This window comes from Ammospiza nelsoni, chromosome Z (genome assembly GCF_027579445.1).
Source record: "Ammospiza nelsoni isolate bAmmNel1 chromosome Z, bAmmNel1.pri, whole genome shotgun sequence".
Taxonomy (NCBI): Eukaryota; Metazoa; Chordata; class Aves; order Passeriformes; family Passerellidae; genus Ammospiza; species Ammospiza nelsoni.
This window is the reverse complement of record NC_080669.1, coordinates 78,029,540-78,049,362: the sequence shown is the minus strand read 5'-3', so window position 1 is coordinate 78,049,362 and position 19,823 is coordinate 78,029,540. Positions and strand designations below refer to the sequence as shown.

The 19,823-nt window shown below is 39.9% G+C and overlaps 1 protein-coding gene across 1 annotated transcript in view; it reads right to left on the bottom strand.

Annotated features, from left to right (window-relative positions):
- GOLPH3 (golgi phosphoprotein 3) overlaps positions 1-17,690 on the bottom strand; it is a 30,832-nt gene extending 13,142 nt beyond the window's left edge. The window contains exon 1 of the mRNA XM_059492211.1: positions 17,339-17,690. Within this exon, the coding sequence (XP_059348194.1) occupies positions 17,339-17,554 (216 nt within the window). The 5' untranslated portion in view covers positions 17,555-17,690. The remainder of the gene's footprint in view (positions 1-17,338) is intronic.
- Between the last annotated feature and the right edge of the window lie 2,133 nt (positions 17,691-19,823).

The window sequence follows — 19,823 nt, the reverse complement described above, 5'->3', positions numbered from 1 at the left end:
CAAGCAGGTTCAGCTATGAAGTCAGGTCGAGTTGCTCAGGGCGCTATTTAAGCATGTCTCAAAAGCCTCCAAGGATGGAGACTGCACAACCACCCAGAAGTTTTTAACCAACTAGCCCTGAAAGCCAGTTGAAAAATATTACATCCTTCACAAATGGAGCTGCTTGTTTTGGTGGGGTAGATGACAGTGAAGCCATGAGAATGGATCCTGTTGTCACCAACTTCTTATTTTCCTTCTGCCCCCCAGACTCAGAGCTCACAGGTGATCCTCTAGAGAAGGAACATTATATTTCCACACACAGAAATTGTACACCTATTAACAGAGTCAGGAAAGGGATTCTTTTCAATCCAATTACCTGATCTTTCCAGATCATTCTGGTAGATGAATGAGTTGGTTTTGACACCTAATGCAAAGATACCAGACAATCAAAGGAACTTTCACAGAATATCAGTTCAGCACACAACAGTCTAACTAAATCATCCTTTAAATTAACTCCGTCTGCCTGGAGTAACTAGAAATTAATGAGAAGCCCTTATCTTTGATATTCCAAACACACTCTTGACACCTACTTTAATTGGTATATAGCATAACTAGAAAAGATGCTCAAAAGAGAAACAAAGGGGTGGAGATTAATAATTTATGGGGAGGTGGAATAGCGAAATAGAAAAATGCACTATTTGTAAGGAAACAAGGGCTAAAAGATGATAAACCAAGCTAGCTCACAGATTAAGAGTCAGTACCCAATTTCTTTTCTGTTTTTCCACTCAATTGCTTTAACAGGAAGGCAGAAGTTTTAAAAGAAATTTTAAAACTTCTTTAAAAAACAACAACAATAATGAAGTTTGACAGACAGCAACCAATCTGTAAACCACACACAGACCAGGATGAAGTCAATGCTCACTGGGGGAATTGTCATCCTCCCACCCTCTCCCTGAATGCAACCTGTCCACTGCTCATTACAGCACACAGAACAAGACAAGGACATGGTTTTTAAAACTGTTCATTTATTCCAATTCCTAGCAGTCTCAAAACACTTGATTGAAGATCAAACACCACTATGCAGAAATGCAACTCATTCTATTGTTTAATGCTCTTAAACAATGCTAGTTTTCTCACAAATACAATACCAAGTATTTTTATTTCATCCCTCTTCCTGCAAACTCTCTAACTCAAAGAAATACTTATTTCATTAAAGTTGCTAAGCAGCAGGGGGTAAGACTTACAAAGCAGATTATTTTTATCTGACAGCAATCACACTAGAATAGCACTTTAAGCTATGAATAGCTTGCAAGACAAAATTTTAAATCTACAATGACTCAAAGATCAAAAAACTGTTTACAACTGTCATGTTTATTTACACAAACACAGCACAAAAGCATTTTTCGTCAGACCTGACCTAGAAACTTTCAGCTAAAAACTAGTTTTGCTAGACAAGCAAAAAGGAAAATTAGAATAAAGTTTACATCAAACACTTGTTTCCATACTAACTTTGAAAGTTCGACTTTCCACCAGGATGTGGCAAAGCACAGAGCTGAGACTAAGATCCTCTTTCCACTTTGAGAATAAGTTATTTAAAATCCATGTTCATTAGGCCATTTCTTTCCCACCAGCTCCTGTGGCATTTATTCACTTTCTCCTATTCACTTGGCCTTCTACCAACTTCTAGCTCACACCGGTATTCCCCTTTAGTTTTTTATTAATCACTTGAAACTGCCAACTATTAAACAGTCCATTGTATAACAGAGGCCAGTTCCCAAAACTACCTTACTTTCCACTTCCTGCTTCTACTTAGTCTCTTTAGAGACATTGTTACCCGAGATTTTAAAATTCATAAGGTTGTTTGTAATTTTTCATTTCTTTAAAGAAGATTGCTAACACCTTTTCTGTGATCCAACAGGGCACTGCACCCAGGACCACTATCATTTCGTAAGTATGTAAAAAAATCAGTGAGAAGACAAAAAATGATCAGATGTGTCTCAAGATACTTGGTGCCATGTTAGTGATTTCTATACAATTAAGGCTGCTTTAAGACTTGCACAAAACTTCAAAATAATTTCACTTAAGCACAAAACAGCCAACCTTCACAGATCAACGACTCTCACAGCTTCCAGGCTACTGTCACACTAACTCTATTTGAAACAAACAAACAAAAAATAACTAAAAAAAACCCAAACAGAAAGACCCCACTGAATCAACATCACTATTTTCTGTTTCCTAAGTGCAATTTGAAGTAACCCAGCAGTAACAGTGCAAAAAATGCAATTAAGCTGTAGATGTCATCTCACGTTTATGTAGAAGTACTCCCTAAAGGATTAAAAAGTTAAAAAAAAAAAAAAAACTTTCTTAATACAACATAGAACAAAGGACTCAGAAAGGACTGGGTAATCTTTTACTCAAGAATTTTTTTATTTATCAGAGCTGTTAAAAATCTCTTCCCACTACAAGAATATATATTCTTTCTTCACTTCTTCAGGTAACTCGGAATAGGTGACCAGCAGTTCTACCATACCAGGCACAGACAAGAAAGGAGCAGGGCACAGCAACAAATCCATGAAAATATCTCAGATTCAAGAGAACGAAAGCAAAATGCTTGCAGAATTACAACTCTGAGGCTTCAAAACACACACATGGTAATATAAATAAATATGATGTGTTTAACTCATGTGGTTAAGGGCAGCGGTCTACCGAACACAGACCGCAGCTGCCAATGCATTCTAATCCACAGAGTCTCAAGCTATTGCAGATTACTTTGCAGATCACAGAGCCATTGCAATTGGAAATCAGCAGCTTTTAAAAAAGCATAATAAAGTCATCTAACAGTATGTGAAGGTAAATTGTGGGTTACTAACGCCTACTCTCCAAAAACATAAAGCATTTCTTTATTTTAACTTAACAGGTCCCTCAGGCCTATCCTCAGATCCACACAGCCTCATATTTATTATCACAGGTCAGTGTTAGGTCAAAGTTTTGGCTCTGACTCAGACTCAATTTACATTTATGAGGAACCACAACAGAAGTTTCTCTGGGATAATGCACATAATACCACCCAGTCTATACTTCTCTTACTAAAAGCCTTTTCATTTTAAATTCAAACTAAATAGTATTCCTTAGACCCTCACCTAGCACCCTTTATGAAAACATAAACTAAAACATCGATAATAAATAACCAAAATAAACCAAACAATCAAGGGAACCTTCTAAAGGAGAAACACCACTACAGCTACCCAAACCCTTGAATTCCTGTTCTCAGGAAACTCCAAATTTTTCTATTGTGAAAGACACAAACAAAAAGACTTTGAAATTTGGTAAACAATGCAATTTCTGAAACTTCATGTACAGACAAAACAAATAAAATATTGATTAAACTCTTTCCAGCCATGGCAGCTCAATCAGAAGGGAAGCTGGCCAACTAACAGCAGAAGTGAAAAACTACAACTCCTGAGGATTTTGGGAGTCCCAGCTCTGAGGTAATACACCTTACAGTCTTGTCAGAAAACATCAAATCCTTAGATTCTGGGTTTCTCAGCTAGGAGGCACAATCTAGGTTAAAGAAAGCTTTCACATTAGTAAACGGTAAATTCTGAATTTACAGGTACCCTGCTCTCTATTAGAATAGTATTTCAGCCAAAAAAAAGTGCAAAAAACTCTACCTAGATTATAAAAAATAAAAATCAGACTTCCCAAGCTTGTTGGAGTTTGCTGTTACTTTCCTTTCCTCTGCATAGATGGCACTCAAACACTCTGTTGGGGGCAGCAACATAAAAGCTCTGAGACACAAAACTGTGGGTTTGTTTATATACAAACAAGTGTTGAGCTTTCCTAAACAGGTGTTTCTTCTTTGCTTTCTATTCTTTCCAATGTGCAGCAAACTATTTTTATGTTCTCACAAATCACAGATGACAAACACACTGGAAAATTACTTGCAGGTTCAATTAGGGGCTCTTGCCAAATGCACATGCCAGAATAATAAATATATAGTTTGGGGACAGATAAAACCACAGTGTTCAGTTCTACCGTTCAGATGAGCATAAGAGGAAACAGTCGTCAAGAAATCTAAGCCTGAGATGGACTATCTAAAGTGAATGTGGAACTTGGAAAAAAAAACTTCTCAAAGTCAGTTCAGATCACCTGTAGGACTGGAAAAGGTAAATTAAGTCATCTGCTGGTCTAAATTTTATATGAGCTGGTTTTCATTTTGAATACCACAATTAGCAAAGAGTCTACTTACATCTAGCATTTATACAGCAGTGTCATGGAAGAAAAATGTACCTGCATGCTCACTGTGTGTAGTTAATTCTGAGAAAGATTAATATTTTATATTTATATATATATAAATAAATGTATATGTATATTCAAATTTCTTTTCTTAGAGGTACTAAGAGTGGCAGGGAGAAACACCAGGGGAAAAACAGCAGGAAAAGAAACAGAACAAAATGAATCCCCAGAGTTCAATTACTTCCCCAGCACAAGCAACCCTTGTGAATCACTACTTTTTACCTTGGAGAGATTAATTGTGGTTTTACTGACCTTTCAAATCAATGCCACCACATCACATTTTAGCCTGGCATAAAACCTTGCATGTAACTGGAGAAGGTACGTCCTTCCTCATATCTTCATTTTTAGCCATTTGAGGACTAAGCCAAGGAAGAAGTCCAAAGCCTGAACTGCTGTTGAAGACAAAAGCAGTTCTTCACTCCATGCTGTTCTATCGCCTGAGCCCACAGCAGCATTTTTGTAGTCAGCCAGATGAGCAAGTGGTCTTTCTGAGAGCTAATTGACATTCTCACCAGATTCACCATGCAGGTGAGCAAACTTCAGAGACAGCACAGAGAAGGGAAAGAATGTGGTTGGGACAGACAGCAAAATGTAACAGCATCCCATTCCGTGACAACCCACACTTCAATAGATGAACTGCATTCAAACCCTGAATAGCTTTTATAATCTGAATTGTTTCAGCTAGAACTTAGTCTTTGGGATGAAGAACAGAGGAAAAAAAATTATCTATTATTGGGATACCTGTGCTAAAGGCACTTATGACCAAAATATGCTCAGAAAAGACAAAACTTGCAGCTCCCCATTTCGGACTTCAGCAATGACTACCCTGATGATCATAAACTGGAAGTTACATTATTTAAATCTGGCAAGGCAGCAATAGCATGCCTTTCTGATTCTCTGAAGAAAGAGCAAGTTCTTTCAGAGGCACCTACTAGACTATTATTAACCAACACAAAGCACAGAGAGAACATAATAATATTAATAAAATCATCATCTGTCACCCACTTGAAACCCACTGCAAAAGACAAGCAAAGAAAATTTATCTTGAAATACAACTGTGGCAAGTTGTATTTCATAATGGACTTAATCACAATTGTGACAGAATTTTCACTCTTTCAGTCAACAAGTTCCTCACTCAAGTAGTAGTTTTGTGATGACAGAAAGACAGCTGGGGAGAAAAGAAGGGAAAGGATTAACAGCACACACTGTCCAGGTGGTCTGCAGCAGGTGAAGAGTTATTAGGAAGTTTGGTCTGCAACAATTTTCATGTCAGATGTCTGCTTCCTTCTCCCTACATCCTATCTCCCAAGTAAGAATTGGTCACAAGCAACTTAACAATTTTAATCTGCTTCACAGCTATGACTGCTTATGAAACAAACACTGCCTAAAAGTATTTTGATTTTTAATGAAGAGTACAAGTGGAATGAAAGGCATTGTGCTATCATAGTCTCAAAAGAGACAACCACCATCTTAATACACGGTTTCCCTTAAGTAGTCTCTCAACAACTACTAATACTACTTTGAATTTTCAAAAGCAGTTACATCCCCTGAAGAACTTCTACAACACATCTCCTTAGAGCTGCTCCCAAATCCAAATAGACAAAGTACAAAATATAAGCAGAACATAGAGAAAAAGGGTAACAACAGCACTTGGTTTATTATAAATAATGTTTTAGCATAGAATTTCAACTCATTCTGGTGACCCAAAAGCCTAATTTTAAGCATTCCAAATGCATCTATCACCAGCATTCTTCTGTAACAGAAACACTATGTTCTCTTGGATTAAATGGAGATACCATCTGACAGCACTAGGAGAGGACAAAGAACAGTATGGAGCATTGTCTTCTAACACCTGTACATGATTCTGTTCCTATCCTTTCTAGCTGAAGGTGAAACTGCTGACTGGAACTGCTGATTGCAGAAACATAAATGGTCTGACAGTGCTGCAGGTAAGCAAACCTCTTCTTTGTGATAACACAAATGCAAGAAGAAACCTCAGGCAAATCAAAGTCAGTAACTGAGTTACTGGGCAATAAAACAGCAATAAGTTTATGTATTCTTTAGCTATGAAAAGCTGTTAAAAGTTAGTAATTTATTTAGGAATGTCATCACTCTATAAGGAACAACTGATACAGTTTTGCATCTCTTGAACGGGGTCAGAGTCAGCAAGACTGATGCTATAGATGCTTAACTTAATCCCAAGTGTGTTTTATAGTGTCCAACAAATCTGACACCTGACTTTTTCAGTCAAAAACTTCAATTACATAAATTTTAGATTATCCCTTAGAAATAAGGAACCCTTTTAAAAAGCAAACAAAAAAAAAAGGAAGCCTTTCCTTCCAGCATGCTGTTACAACAAGCTTCACAGCCTAATAGAGGCAAACTGGTCTTGGAATGCAAGAACACAAAATTCAAAAAAGTCCACAAACTTTTCCAAGTTTTCAATGACAAACAGAAATGTTGGTCAATGCTAGAACTCCTCTTCTGCAGCCAGCCACCATTTGTTCCACCTCAGCTAGGTCCTTATACAGACCTCTGTGAACCTCTGACTTAGCTTCAGAAGCCTTAGATGGTATAAACATATAAAGCACCTCAAAGTCCAGCAAGAACCAATTAAAAGTCATTCTGCCACTCTAACTAAACATAGTTATTGGAATGTGGGGAAAATGCAAAACAGAAAACAATTACAGAAGATGAGGAAAAGGAAAAACTATTGCAACATTCGTTGAATATAGGCTGTAATGTCCAAAATTGAATTCTCAAGGCAAAGGAAGATGCTGTCAGCAAAGGTATCTCATGTGAACTGATCCATTTTCATCTTCAGGGAACCAAAAAGATATGTTCTTTTCTTTCCAATGCAGGTTACTGTAATTTATTTCAACCTGAATGTAATCACAGCACAGAAGCTGCAGCAGGCAGTAAGTCTCAAACAATACAAGCTGACATAGTCAAATTATGCATATGCTTTAATGACCCAGCACTTCTTACTTTCTAATATACATTAAAATACATATTTCAGTTTATTAGCTCTTAATAGCTATCAACTTATTACCTCTAAGAAAATCTCATACTCCATGACACTACAGTACTGCACAATGGCAGACAGATTTAAACAGAAAACCAATTCCAGCTTCTCTGGCAGCATTCTTTGGCAACTTCCAAATCAAGTTATTTTGGCAAGGAACTGTATGGCTTAGCCCAAAATAAAATAAAATGTTCAGGGTTAGGGTGTCTTGCTTGAACAACTCTTCAATAATAGCTTCAATCTTTTCCCCCACCAATGGACTTATCAAAAAGGACAGACAAAAAACATCCTGCACAAAACAATTCTGGAATACAAGAATGATAGTTAAGCTGAGAACACATTCATTTTTGCCCCCTGCTTAGATTCCAAGCCACTAAGCAATCCTGAAACACAAAACTAAAGCTTGGTTCAGACAACAATATGTGTCAATAAAATTCTTAATTATTAGCAAATTCTAAAAGACTAACCCTCCATCTTCCTTACTAAATGGTTTTTACACCTACTGTCTATCATATATTGATTTTCACTGTTTCTACAGACAAACCTGTTTTAAAACATTTGGTTAAATACATGACCCAGATTCACTTGATATGGGTGCATTCAGAGAAGGCTATTTTATATGTATTATATAGACAAACAATAGATTTAATTACCAAAAGTATGAGTTTCATTTTTCAGATATCCCTAAAATGGGTAACAAAGGAATTTCAGATACAGTAAAAGAAATAGCTGGAAAAAACATTTTGAAGACATTCTGAAAACAAAATAATTTTAGGAGACATTAATCCCTTTTACCAGTCATCCCTCAGAAATCACAGCATCATAATCTATCATATCCTGTATCCATAACCTTAGGGGGAAGCGAATCACAAAGATCACCAAGCCCAACTCCTGGCCCTGCACAGGACACCCCAAACAATCCTGCCACATGCCTGAGGCATCTCCAGAATCTCACTCCTCCCCACATCCGGGGTTGCCCCATCCCAGCTGCAGAATCTGGCTGGTGGTATCAAACTCTCTCATTTGTCAAGGTCTCTCTGCTGGGCCTCTATGACTTCAAGGGGTCAACAGCTCCTCTCAAGTTGGTGCCGTCAGGAAACATAGTAAAAATACTAAAAAGATAAAAACAAGATGCCCAAAATGTGTAAATATTAAAAAAATATTCAAGTAAGACACTTATAGGAATACTCTGGATTTTCTCATACGTCAAATGAAAAATATTCCAACTTCAATCATGTGCACTTTAAATAAACTGGATTCCTCTTCACATTACATTAGGTCTTTTTCAACCTATACTAGATAGCTCTTTCCTGCAGTCTGACCTTTCAAGGAAGCCACCACCTTCTCAACCCAGAAATTTGCAGGAACATCTAATGGTACATCCTAACCCATGAAACTTTTGAAAATTAAGGAGAGAAGTCAAGCTAGAGTGCAGGAGTGCTTATTACTGGAATATTACAAGGCAAGGACTTTGATGTTTTACTCCAGTCCCTCTTGATTACCTCTTTTAATGCAAATGAAATCATTAGCCATTTACTGGAACATAAATTGTACTCTAGTACAATTTATAGAAGATAAGTTAGTGGGGGAAATCTCTGAAATGTTCTGACAGTCAAACATGGAAATACTTTAGGAAAGCATGCTTACATATACTACAAAGCACAGTATTCTTCACAAGTAACTTGTCAGGTATTTGATTAACCTGCCACTGCATTTAATAAGGAATAAGCAACACACAGCCGCTGCTGTCAGGCACTGAAAGCACTAAAGCCAGATGTTACTGCCATGTTTCCAAGCACGTACACACTCACATTACACAGGCACATCTCTCATTAAAATGGAGATAATAAAAAAACATAAATTTTCTAAAGAGGAGGCAACTAGCACACACACACACTGCTGAACCCTTATGAGACCTCTGATTAAATCAACATTTAAGAGTCTGACTGCTCATTTAGAAATGAAAAGACAAACTTAGAAGCCTAACTTTCTTCATGATTAACTGTATACACACGCAGATAATGACTTCAAATATTTGCATGACTCTTGTAAAGCCACCTTCCATCAGTGTCCAATCTCTATTCTCCATACTGGTGCAAAATTAAGATGTAATTAGTTTGTTCAATAACCTTTGATTTCAAAAAATTGATTTCTACTCTACCTCCTATTGTCACTGAACATAACATCTAACATTTATATGAAAGAAATATTTAATTAGAATTTAGTGTCCCCTAGTGCTGGGCTGAGCCTGGGTGGCAGCAAAGTCCCATAAAACTCCCATAAAAAACCCTCAGTCACTTTGACATGGGGGGAGAGATAAGGAAGACCCTAAGTGAAAAAACAAAAGTAAGTGATGCCAAATACTTACTATCTACCACAAGCAGACTGATGCCCAGGTGGTCCCTTGGCTGTGACCACCCACCCTGCTCTCTCCACTCTCTTTTTATGGCTGACCATGGCACTGCACAGCCTGAGGTACCCCTCTGCTCAGCTGGGGTCTGCCGTTCTGGCTGTGCCCCCTCCCAGCCTCTTGCACCCCCTCAATGAAGGGCAGGGCAGAGTGAGAAACAGAGGTGGCCTGGACCCTGTGCAAACACTGCTCAGCAACAGAAAGCACAGGGTGTGTGTTATCACCACTGTTTTCTGTTATCAACATTGTTCTGATCAAAACCAAAAACCATAGCACCATATTGGCTGCTGTGATGAAAATTAACTCTACTGCAGACAGGTCCAGTACACTTCTCCTAAAAACAAAAGGAAAAACCTGCATCTAGTATTCTTACTGATACAGACAAAGCAGGCCCCTTATAGGCCAACTAAATAAGAGGTGGAGGTTTCATTAACTTTGACTAAGCAGGCCACATTTATTAAAATTACAATTCGGTACTTAGAGTGTATCAGCACCCAAATAAAATACCTACACCTCCCTCTCTTCTACCTTTTCTTTTACAGCAGCCACAATTAAAAACACTGTGTAAAACACTGTATTATTTCAAACTGGGGAGGTGCACAATGCTTAATTTTTATTAATATGCATCTGGTCATTAGTGTGGATGGAATTCTAGAGTTGTGTTTGGGTCCTTAAAAAAGCATGTACATAATGGAGAGAGATCCTTCTATTCTTAGTCTAAATATCATCCATCTTCCTTTCAGTTCTTTTCAGAACAAGCTTCTAGTTCCTCACTTGTTTCACTTCTCCAGGTGCAAGCAATCTTCAAGAAACAGAGTAACTCATAATAATGCCATGTCAACATCTTTGTTATGAAGTTAAATAAAAAGTACACCCACTGCACTGGTCTCACACTAAAAGGAACAAGTTCCTTCATTTAGTATTTAACATATACTAACTGAGAGTCCCAGGCATAGTTTGCAGAAGCTCCTAAAGCAGGAGTTCCATTTAAATATCCAGCTCAAGCAGTGTAGCTGCAGTTAGCCCTCCCTGAGTGATTCCTACTGACAGAATATCCACCTGACATTTACTTCAAGCTACACAATGTGTGTCACACACTTGCCTGGTCACTGTGCACTGCAGGAGATAGAATACTGAAATTACAACACAATACATACAGAATGCTTCTCTCATGGTAGAGACTGCCCAGTGTGGAAGTGCCACAGTAAAATCAAGTGTCTATTGAAACAAAAAAAATGGAAGTGCAATGTGCTGTGCTGTACAAGAATGACAAGCTAAACACAAACCTCCCAGTATAAACCATGTACAAAAGACTGGCAGCTAAGGACTCTAAATAACACAACTACATCATGCTATTTAGTAAGACCATAAAGGCAGACGACTGGAAAGTATGTAGCAAAAAGCAGCTTACAAGTGCTTAAAAGAGTATCAGCAACGGAAAGATATGCAAAAACCCTGACAACTAATTTCCCAGTGTGATGAATAAATCCTGTAACATCCACAAATAAAAAGAGAGCTTTGAAAATAACTCCTCTCCCTTTATAAAGACCTCGCTTATAGAGTGTATTATCTCAACAGTCCACCACAAACATGGGAAGAAAAAAGAAAAAAAAAGGGTGAAACATGGTAGTTTAGTACAGGTTTTACTGGGGCAGGTGGGAAAGACTTGGCATGCACAATGCTGGCCCACACTCAGAGCAACAGCGCAGTGATTTTGTGGGCTACTCACTTGTGCTTCTACTCATCCAGGCTTACAGACAGTGTACTTGAGGAAAAGCGTAGTTGAGAACTATTTTATGTGCAATCTCATAATTCTTAGGTCTGAAAAGCACATGTGAAATCATTCTGCATTAACATTTTATCAATATTTCTGAGAGAAAGCAAGTTACTGAAATTGATCTAAGACCTGCTTGAAAACCAGAAAAAAACCCAAACAGTTAAAAGTGGCACATGGCTAGTTAACTAATTCTTTTATTCTTTTGCTAAAACTTATTAAAAAATGGACTGAAAATGTTGTTCAGAGGAAACCAAGGGCATTTACTCCAGACTAGTTTCCCCTCTTTCCAGTAATGCAACACAGAGATGAGTATGTGCTGTAGTAATTATTTGATCTGTAAGAAAGTAATTCTAAAATATACTATTTACAATACTTAGTCGGGTCAATTTATCCTCGCAAATAAGTCCATTACATGGGCTTCGACTAATTTAAATAAATGCTATTTATGTAGCACTAAATGTTAGCTACATTAGGATTAAAGAATACCTGAAAAAAACAGTACTTCTTTAATATAAAATATTATTTTCAGTTTCATCATTATTTATCTTCTAGCAGTAAAGAGCAAACTTTTCTTTTATATATATACTTTATTCAAAATGTTTAATAAAAGCAGCTTGCTAAAGGGAGAGGAAGAATAGATATGGTATGTTTTTAAGAGCACTTAAGTTAAAGCTCTGTTTGAGAGCACTTAAACTGGAAAGCACTACCAAAAATGCCCAGACAATGTTTTTGTCTTTGCCCTACACCAGACACCTTGTCATAAAAAAGGGACTTTCCACACTCAAAGTTATCCACAGAAAAATAATATCAATTACAGATTAACCATGCTATGAAAGCAGGGATAACCACACCAACTGCATGCAAATGATTCAAAATCAGCATATCCTCAAAGGAGCCCAAAAGCAGGATTTACTCAGCAGCATGGTAAAGAGGCACTTTACTCATCTTGTAGCAAAGAGAATTGGGATACTCCTCCTCCCACACCTCCTATCTTCTTCTCCTAGTCTGTCATTTATCTATAGACATGAAATACAAAAATAAAAAAGACCAAAAAGGTAGGCAACTATGAAAGAAAGAATTTTTCACCACAGACATTACACACTTTGTTGTTATTAGGCCCTGAACATTTGAGAAAAAGCACTCCTTTGTCCAAGTTTCAACACATTCATACATCACTCTTCAACTGCAATGCGAATGAATTCCCAGGGGACGCCTCTTCGAGTTACACTTGTTTGTCTCAGAAATTTTCCAGCAAAACTTGGGCGCTTCCAAGTTGACATTCAGCCTCTTGCTGAAACCGTTTTCATGAGACAAAAAAAGACTAAAAGGATACAAAGAAGACTTTTTAAAACCTGTTAATTTCTTACAAAGGCAAATCCTCCCAAGACTTCTGCATCACAGTATCCATTTCACTAAGTCAAATCTTAAGAGCAGGAAAAACACCACCCACGCTTTGAATGCTTTCAAAATTCCTATGCCACTTTTCACAAAAGTACTTTTAGGATTAAAATATAAAATTCAGAAACCAACTGAGACACTCATATTTGTAAGAATAATAAGCAACCTACATTTTAATACTAATCTGGTCAATACAAAATAGTCCATCTGAAGCAGGAACACTACTTCCCTAAAAGCTTACTTCAATACAATGAAAAATATCATAAGCTGGAGACCTTCGTGCGACCTATCTGCTCACAAAGCTGTGATGTGAAACCAAATTTTCAGCAATGAATGAAATTTTTGAAGGCCAAACATAAATAACAAAGATCCAAGATAATTTCTGTACCTAATGAAGTGATTTAACATTACTTCATTCCCACAAATGACATTTTAGTCTTCAGCTAAGAAAGGGTAAAAAATCTAAGAAATATTTAATGTTGCAGTAGACTGCAGTAGCCAGGTATTTTTCAGCATACTTAACATGAGTATTCTCTCAGCAAGAGAGGAATTAGTTACAGACCAAATAAATATTTTATCTTGGTGGGTGCTAGGTCTCTCTCTCTGGTTAAATTTGCTCAGTTGTGGCAATTGTATAGAGGATAAAAGCAGTTGAGTGCACTGCTATATTTGACTAGATTCCCAACAACTACCAAAGGAAAATTTCAAAAAGCGGGAAAAAAGAAAAGACAAGCCAAACCCATAACCAGAAGAAACCCTACAAGGATTAAATTAATGGAGCAAGTTACATAGCAGGACCACCTCACAACCTCTCCGTTTTTATGAGACGGAATTACAAGATGCTGGGAGGACCTGTCATGAAACAGCTACCCTGTACTCATCTCTTAGCTATCATTTTAAAATAAGTTATAATATAACTTCCAATATTTATTACTCCCTTCCTTTGCTTCAGTAGTTCTACACTGTAACTCCCTTTTGCTGTGGCTTTAACCCATCCTATCACAATACTGGTTTTTTACCTAATTCAGCACTGGTTAACTTCAGTGCATGCTTTTCATTCCTATAGCAACTGGCTATTGCTCTGCTTTAAATGGATGAACCTGTCTCTCTTTTCCAGATACGTTTCTGAAGGATTTCCAAATACATGCAGGTATTGTGATGGCTCCCTGAAAAATTTTAGTAATGTATTTTCTTCCAGTTTATTACCTGCTCCTCCAAGGACACCGCATCTGTCGTGTTATGCAAGCATGCACATATTTCAGCTCATATCCCTTATAACCCATCATGACTTTGGAATACAAAAATAGTTATGTGTACACAGAAAATACAGATTGAAGGAGAGCTGTTGGTGGAAAAGAGCAATTAGAAGACAAGCATTAGGTACAACTTAATTAGGCTAAGCTGGTGGGGGATGCAACATTAACAAACAAAAAGGCCATGTCCAAGAAGCATGTACAAATACAGGTAATTGTGTTCAGATGTCAGGAATAGGATTGAGGGGTGGTGTGTTTGTTCTACAGCTGCCAGAAATTCCCATCACTGGATCCATACTGCAGCAGCAACCAGACAACAACTCAAAAGTCTTGTTGTGGTTGTTTACAACCCTCACATCACCTTAGAAACAAGATTCACATGAGTATCTAACAATCTCCTGGAAACACTGAACTCATCAATGCACCACTAAATATCTTCCTATCACTAAAAACTGTCTCCTAGTAGCAAAGACTCTTCCATGTACACTTAGAAATTATAAAAGTAGCTCTGTACATGTAAGCTATTTTGTATACAGTTCATATGAAATTAAGTCACATCACTATTGTTTAAAATTACCTAAAAATCTGAAAGCTATGTTATCAATACATGTATCAGTAAGTGTTCTGAAAAAGCATCTATTTATAGGGAAATATGTTCTTTGGCCAAAACAGAGTTCTTGTTTTTATATTTTTTATTTATATGTTCTTTGGTCAATCCAGTCTACTTCTTGCATTTTTTTAAAGTAAACATTAAATTGTTTTCTCCTGTTGGAATAAACAGGAAGGATATTCTCAGCTTTAAATTTACAGACTTTCAATCAAGCTTGTATATCAGAAACTTGCCTTTGCCTGTCCCTTAGACTTCATATAGTTTCAAAATTACACTTTACAGACTCTATGTTGTTCTGCTTTGCTTGCTCTCTAGAGAAAGTCTCACTCAAATGCTACAGTAAATCAGTTCTACTGGAAGTAAAGACTTTGTAAAAAAACATTTCCAGATGTGTAAAGTAAGCTGGTTCTGCTTACTTACCATTAGAACAACAGAGAACAAAAAACATTCACACTGGAAAATGAGCCTGTAGTTTTATTTCCAGTTTTGGAAAGAAAACACATGACAAATGGTTTAAATGGTGTACCCTGTACACAAGGGCACAAGCAGGCCCAAAACCAAAGTCTAAACCCCAATGCTTCACGTCTAACAAAGTTCACAAAGAAGGTATGCTACAGCTCCTGCATTTATACCCCCTGTCCTAGAGCTGAAATTACAATTCTTTGTGTCTGATGTCTCAACTGCAAAATCTCAAGGGACTTAGGGATATCCATGCCACTGTAACCATTCAGTTCCTTTTTCTCTACGAAGGAATAACAGATCCCTTTCAATGTATGTCACTGCTGTGCTTAGCAAAGTCAGGTAATTTATAACTTTGATGCACACCATTGCAAAGGCAGACTTTTAGACCCAATATTAACTCTGATGCACCACAAAGACTTGTGCCACATATTCCTCCTGGCAGACACAATGCTCCCTACCCTGAGATCTTTACAGCGTAATGCCCACTAATTCAGCAGATTTAGCACACAATCCTGGTCAAAAAACAGGCTGAAAAATCACCCAGTTTATACCGCCTTCTTCAAGATAAGGTATATCCTAAGCCAGTCCTGCCAGCAATTGCTCCTGCCACTCCTAACTTACTTTCCCCCAACTATTCAGGCATGTAGAAAGAAAAATGCTCATATGCATTCAATTCAACAAGCCCTCAACTTCACAGGTAGAAGCAGAGATCACTATCTACTGAGGTTATCAAGACACCATGGCAAGGTCCACCTGAAATGACAGGAGTATAAGAATATGCTCTGAAACACATAGTCTGAGAGAGAAACACAATGCTCCTGTAGCAGGTACATACACAGATCGCAGAGTTACAGAATAAGATGGGTTGGAAGGGACCCACAAGGATCATTGAGTCCAACTCCTGGCCCTGCAAAGCATCATCCCCAAGAGTCACACCCTGTGCCCAAGAGTACTGTCCAAACACTGCTTGAAGTCAGACAGCTTTGGTGCAGTGATATGGGCTAAAAAGTGAACATTAATCAAGAAAACCACTCTTTATTCACTATCAGCCAGTAAATTTATGGCAGATGCAATGCCCTGTCAAAGAACATATAACTTACCAGCTTCTCTCCCATACTGAAAAGGCAGAGTTTCAAGAGACTTCCATTCAAATCAGTGAACTGGATGAAATTATTTACTTGTCACACAAATTAAAAAACAAAAGCAAGTTTACTTGACAAAAAAAAAAAGAAAAGCTAGTCGCTTAATCAAATCCATACTGTATCTCACTCATATCTAAAATAAGGGTGTATCACCCTTTAATCAAATACACCGCATGAAATTAAACTGCTTCCCGGATAGAACTCTCATTCCACAGTTCATGTGCTTTCTATATTGACTGCTTTTTTCAAATGAAAAAGAAATCCCACACAGTGGAGGAAGTACACCTTCCTCAATGACTTACTTACAGTATCATGGCAAACTATTAAGCAATGAAATCAGTAAAAACACAGAATTATATAATAATGCCATTTCTTCATTTTGACACGCTTCTCATTACCCACAGCCATTTCTGTCATATAGCCTCCCCCCAATTTTAAGATATTTTTCTCATGCATTACTCTGCAAAGTCTAAGTAGAAAAGAGCTGCTCAGCACCCTAGAGCACTTGAGGACCTCGTAAGTACCACAGTTTTGAGTGACAAAACCCACAGGAGTAGAGCTACCTCCCTCCCACATTAGAGGCACGGATAAGCCGAAGGAGGATAAATGTGCCAGGCTCACCCAGGCCCTCAAGTCCAACGCTGGCCTGAAGCCCTGGCCCCCATATCCATGTCCTCCCGGGTCCTCTATATTCCCTCTCATGTGTACTCATATGACAGCCCCTCTGCGAACCCCGCAACCAAACGGCAGCGCCACAAACTCTGCCGGGCTCCCCCTCCCCAAAATCCGTGCAGCTTTTTCCCACCTCCTCCAAAACACCAAGCCTGCTCCAGGCACATCACGTCCCCCATTCCCTCTGCCCCACGCCCCCAGCCACACTCTGCAGCGCCCTTGACCCCATCCCACCACCAGGCTCCTGCTCCCCACAGCACCCCCAAAAGCCGGCGTCCCCTCGGGCACCTCCTGCCCAGCGCCCCCGGCCGCACCTCACGGTCCTTGAGGCCCAGCAGCAGCACCTCCTCCATGAGAGTGAGCCGCGTTTCCTTGGAATCGCCCTTCTCGTCGTCACCGGATTCGTCCCGGCGCCCTTCATCCTCGGGGCCGCCGCCGGCGCCCCGCTCCTTATCGGCGGCGGCGGCGCTGCGGGAGGCCTCGGTCCGGCGCTGCACCAGCCCGGAGCTGCGCTGGGTCAGGGAAGTCATGGCGGCGGGGAGAGAGCGGGGCTCGGCGGCGGCTCGGGGAGGGGATGGGCCGGGCTGGGCTGGGCTGGAGCCGCTCCGCCCTACGCGCCCCGGCCGGGGGCAGTCATGGGCAGCGGGCCGTTCCCGGGGCGGCCGCGCTGGCGGCGGCGGCGGCGGCGGCTCAATATGGCGGCGCGGGCTGATGTCAGCGGAGGATGTGGCAGCGCCGGGCGGGGCGGCGCCGGAAAGGGACCCGCGGCTGAGGGAGCGCGGCCGTGACCCGGGGCGGGCACTGCGCTGCCTTCGGGATCGGGGTGTCCTTCCACGAGTGCCTCGTTTGCACAGCCGCAAGTCTGTTTGGTTTCATACAATCATTAAAGTTGGGAGACCTTCGAGACAATCCAGTACAACCGTCCGCCCAGAACTGCCCCTGTAACCCCTAAACCACATCACCGGCGCCGGATCCAGACGGCTCTTGACCCCCAGGGATAGTGACACCAGCACGTCCCGGGGCAGCCTGTTCCCATGACTGAGCATACGAGTTCAGCCAGAAAACGGGGTCCGACTGCTGGGGTGGATGTGGCGACCTGTGAGCTGCCCGGGCTGTGGAAGGTGTGTGGGCCCAGGACCGTGTGGGGCAGTGACCGTACCCGTGGGTTCGGCACTGGTGAGGCCACACTTGGAGTGTCCCGTCCTGGGCCCCTCACAAAACACTGAGGAGTTTAGAGAAGGGCAATGGAGCTGGGGAAGGGTCTGGAGCACAAGGCTGATAAGGAGCAGCTGGGGGTGTCTGGAGAAAAGGAGGTTCAAGGGGAGCCTTGGCACTCTTGGCTATCTCCCTGAAAGGAGGGTGTAGCCCGGTGGGGTTTGGCCTCTTGGCAGGACAAGAGGATACAGCCTCAAGCTGTGCCAGAGAAGATTCAGGCTGAACATTAGGAAGCATTTCTTCACAGAAGGGGTGATTACACATTAGACTGGACTGCCCAGGAGGTGGGGGAGTCACCATCCCTGGAGGTGCCTGAGGAAAGACTGGATGTGGCACTCAGTGCCATGATCTGGTTGACACAGAACACTGGTGTTCTGTCACAGGCTGGACTCAAAGATCTCAGAGGTCTTTCCCAGCCTGGTTGATTCTGTGATTCTGTGTCCCTGTCCATAGCAGAGGTTGGAACGAGATGATCTCTTCCAACCCAAATGCCATGATTCCATTATTCAATCTATATATATATGTACCGGAGCTGCGCTGGGTCAGGGAAGTCATGGCGGCGGGGAGAGAGCGGGGCTCGGCGCCACTTGGGTACAGACACCTGTCAGGTGAACTCACGTGAGCTCTCAACAGTTTTCACTTCAGATTTTGGAGATGGAGTCCCTCAGTTCTGCTGTTGATGAGCACCTTTTCAAACCTTGAGCCCTTTTGCATGTGGCACACCAAAAAGTAAAAAAATTCCTATCAAGGATAAATCCCATGTAAGTTTTCAGGCAGTGTAATTTATTGCAGAAGAAATGTGGTCATGCTGTTGGCAAGGATGGCTTACACTTTTTAGTTCACAGTTAGAATATTGCATTTAACCGATATTGTATTTATGAGATACATAAATATAAAGATATGTAAAATAGGTATTTAATGTATCAATAAAATACATTAATAAATAGAGTGTTGGTTTTAATGAGTTGTTTGTTTGGTATTTTAATTTGTTGGGGTTTTTTGATTTTTTTTTCTTACTGGACCCTGTTTAGCAAGAGCTCTGAGTCACTCTGAAAGTGACTTTAGCTTTCATTATTCTTCACACCCCCAGTTCTTGCACCCCTTCCTATTGTGACTTGATGACAATTTGGTGCAGCATAAGAAAGAATAGCAGATGGACAATCCTGATCCCCAGAGGATCTGGATCACTCACACAAATGTTTGCTGATTGTTCCTCTTCTGGTTTTTGAGGCCTGCTGATTATTCATAGTTCACTTACAGTGCAACATTCTGATTTTTTTTTTTATCTTTCTGGGTTTTTTGTTAATTAAAATGTTCTGCTGTACCAACTCAAATGCCAAACCAAAGCTGAAGGATATAGCATCACTGTTATTTTTATCAAATTAACGTTTGCTCAAAGAAGAGATACAACAATAGCACTACTAGATGTGTTTCCTGGAAATGTCATATCTGAGTTGTAATTAAACTCAAATGTTTATTCATTTAGTCCTCTCTGAGCAACTTGGATATTTTCCTGTGGATTACAGTCCAGATGACAGTCATGTAATTAACCTAGGTCATTCCCTTTGCCTTCTTTTAACATAG